At 58.9% G+C, this 3,262-nt stretch overlaps 1 protein-coding gene across 1 annotated transcript in view; it reads left to right on the forward strand.

The window, feature by feature from the left end:
* NPW (neuropeptide W) overlaps window positions 1-1,529 on the forward strand; it is an 8,639-nt gene extending 7,110 nt beyond the window's left edge. Inside the window, exon 2 of the mRNA XM_012805688.1 lies at window positions 1,034-1,529. Within this exon, the coding sequence (XP_012661142.1) occupies window positions 1,034-1,529 (496 nt within the window). The remainder of the gene's footprint in view (window positions 1-1,033) is intronic.
* Window positions 1,530-3,262: the final 1,733 nt, after the last annotated feature.

A 3,262-nucleotide genomic window follows, 5' to 3' on the forward strand; every position in this document is an offset into this window, starting at 1 on the left:
AAAAAAAAAAAAAAAAATTAATTTTCACAATAAAAAAAAAAGAATGTCTGGGTGGCACCTGTGGCTCAAAGGAGTAGGGCGCAGGCCCCATATGCTGAAGGTGGTGGGTTCAAACCCATCCCCAGCCAAAAAAAAGAGAATATCCTCCCAGACTCTCCCCTCTAGGAGGGGGTTGTTAAACCCAGACACAGAGGAATGCTCCAGGGGTCTGTTCAAGTCAGGGCCATGTAGCAGACAGAGTCAGGTTGAAAAGGAGGGAAGGATGTTCTAAGCATACAGAATAGGGGCAGCAAAATCACAGGTTGTTGCCTTGAGGAGGACTGTGATCAGAGAGGAGGCACAGAACGTGGCAGGGTCTTATCCTGACCTGCCAGGGTGGAAGGTGTGAGGAAGGCTGACTGTGTCCTGCAGGCCCCAGAGAACCATCCACCTCAGGGACCGCTTGAGGTTTCCAAGCCTCTATCCAGCTGCAGCTGGGAAATAGCTTGATGGGGAGAAGCTAGGGGTGGCAGAAAACAGGACAGGTGTGGGGACAGATTTGAGGGCTGTGTTAGGCAAGGGCAAGGGGCAACCCTCAGGGGAGGAGCCGCACAGAGGGTCTTGAATGGCGCCCAGGGTCCCCCAATCAGATTCTCTGCATCACTCCACTGGGACTCCCAACAGCTCTACTGGAGTCCCACCTGCCGGCCCCTAGCTGAGGAGCGTCCCCTCGCCCCTAACCCTATCCTTGGTCTCTGAGGCTCGTGGACTTTGGATTCCCCTCCTGGCAGTTCCACTGCTGTGAAAGGAGGCGGAGCGACCCCCACAGGAAGCGGTCTCGCCCCCAGGGGAGCTTCAAGACCAACTCTAGCGAGGCCCAGCAGCCTGGGCTCCCTCTTCTCTCTCCATCCCTCCGCCTACCTGTGGGGATCCCAGCGGGTACTGCGGGGACTCGCCTGGGCGGGGCCGCCAAGCAGTTATAGTTGGGCCCGGGGAGGGGGGACCACTGCTCACCTGCCTCCAGCCTCCTGCCCTGCGGCTCCCGACACCCCAGTTCCCCTGCGCGCCCAGACCCAGCCAAGCAGGTTTGTAGCTCGCCCTGTCGGGCGGCCGTCGACAAGAGCGCCCTGGAGCGGAGACCGAAGGTGCGGGGGGCTCCTGCGAGCCGGCCACTGCTCGCGTTGCTGATGCTCCCGCTCCTGCTGCCGCCGCCCGCCGGCGCCTGGTACAAGCACGTGGCGAGTCCCCGCTATCACACCGTGGGCCGGGCAGCCGGCCTGCTCATGGGGCTGCGCCGCTCGCCCTACCTGTGGCGTCGCGCTCTGTCTCCAGCCGCCCGGCCCCTCGCCTGGAGTGCCCTCTCACCCGGGCCGGCTGCCCGCGATGCTCTCCTGCTTCCCTCGGGGCTTCAGGAGTTGTGGGACACGAGATCTAGGAGCTCCCAGGCGGGACTCCCAGTCATCCGTGCGTCTCGGAGCCCACGCGGGGAGCTGCCATCTATACTGGAGCTGCGTTTGGGTCCCACTCAGCGGAGCGGAGCACGTACGTGAGGGGAAGGAGGGAAGTTGGGACCGCAGCGGGACCGGTAGCACCACAGACCCTAGGCCCAGCTGTAGCACATGTCCGTGCATACAGAGGTACCCTCCGGCCCCTCTGTCCTTCAGTCGGTGCTGAGAAAGGCCTTCCCGAAGCAGCCTCTACTCTAGTGGCCCGGAGCAGTAGCGCAGGGGTGGGGGCACATGGCCTCCTCCCCACAGACCTGCTCTGTTCTTTCTAGAGCCTTCGGAGAGACGTCTCCCGCCCAACCATGGCCCCTGCAGCAAACTGCCTTAGCCAGACACTGCCTGGCCCTAGGATCGCCCTGAGAGCCTTCCCTACCCAAATCGATCCCGTACCTGACTCAAGAGGAGTCGCTGCAGCTTACGGGGCACAGCTCGCCGCCCTGGCCAGGATGACCCTCCGGTCAATAAAAACCGCTAATTTTTGCGCCCCGGCGTGTGACCCTTTTCCTCTGCACTGTGTACTTTGCCATCTCCCTTTAGGGTGCAAACAGCAATCCCACGCCCTGACAAATGTCAGGAGCTCACTCGCTGACCAACCCGCAGTGATCTGCATGTCCTTGGGGGTCAGAAGAGGGAAGCTAGGCAGAGACGCTACAGGCTCTTGAGTTCCCTCCACAGCTGGTGCTGCACTTTGCTGTTTGGGGTGGGTCATTAGACCCGTGCCAGCTCCCCCCGCGGCCTCCGAGACGCATGGAGGACGGGGAGTCCCACCTAGGAGCTCCTAGATCTCCTGTTCCACGGTTCCTGAAGCCCTGAGGGAAGCAGAGTCTGATAACCCCATTGACTCCTGTGGGAGGAGGAAGGGGCAAGACAGACCCTAGGCCTGACTTCCATCCACCCAGCTGTACAGAAAAGGAAAAGCTGGAGCTCTCAACCTAGCCTCCTAGGAGCACCCGGGGGTGTCCCCTCACTATGTCTTCTGGCCAGTTTGGGTGAATACACCTCTCCCCACTGTTAGTTTCTATCTCATCCCAGGCAGCCCACCCAGACTTTTCTCCTTTCCTCTATCTCCCAACATTCATTCCAAACCTGGATCTCTTTGAACTCAGCCTAGGGCTTCCATAGAGGAGGTAGTACCCTCCTAGCCCTTCCTCATGCCAAGCCCTCTGGGGGGAGGAGCTCATCTACAACCCATCTTTCTTCCTCAGTAACCCCTCCGCCTTGTACCCACTCTGCATTTCCAGACACTGGCTCCAGCAGCCAAGTTGTCCTGCTGGGCCATCTTGAATGCCAAAGTTCTTCCTTCCTGGTTCTTCCAGCCCTTCCCCCTCTGGTCTCTGTTCTATCTTCTTTATTTTTATTTATTTTCTTGAGACAGAGCCTCAAGCTGTCCCCCTGGGTAGAGTGCTGTGGAATCACAGCTCAAAGCAACCTCCAACTCCTCGGCTTAAGTGGGTCTCCTGCCTCAGCCTCCCAAGTAGCTGGGGCCATAGACACCTGCCGCAACACCTGGCTATTTTTTGGTTGCAGCTCTCGTTGTTGTTTGGCGGGCCTGGGCTGGATTTGAACCCCCAGCTCAGGTGTATATGGCTGGCGCCTTAGCGAGAGTCACTGTATTCTGACGTCATCTTCTCTGGAGCCTTCCCTAGGCCATGTTGCAAGGTCTCCTATTAAGACCACCCAGCAAGGACTAGAGGAACAGTGGTCCCAATGGTACCCTGTGGAACCAGCTCTCACATTCCTGCCCTTCTTCCCTTGCTGGTCATTCTTTTTTTTTTTTT

Source organism: Otolemur garnettii, unplaced genomic scaffold, assembly GCF_000181295.1.
Source record: "Otolemur garnettii isolate 467f Iridium unplaced genomic scaffold, OtoGar3 scaffold00044, whole genome shotgun sequence".
NCBI lineage: Eukaryota > Metazoa > Chordata > Mammalia > Primates > Galagidae > Otolemur > Otolemur garnettii.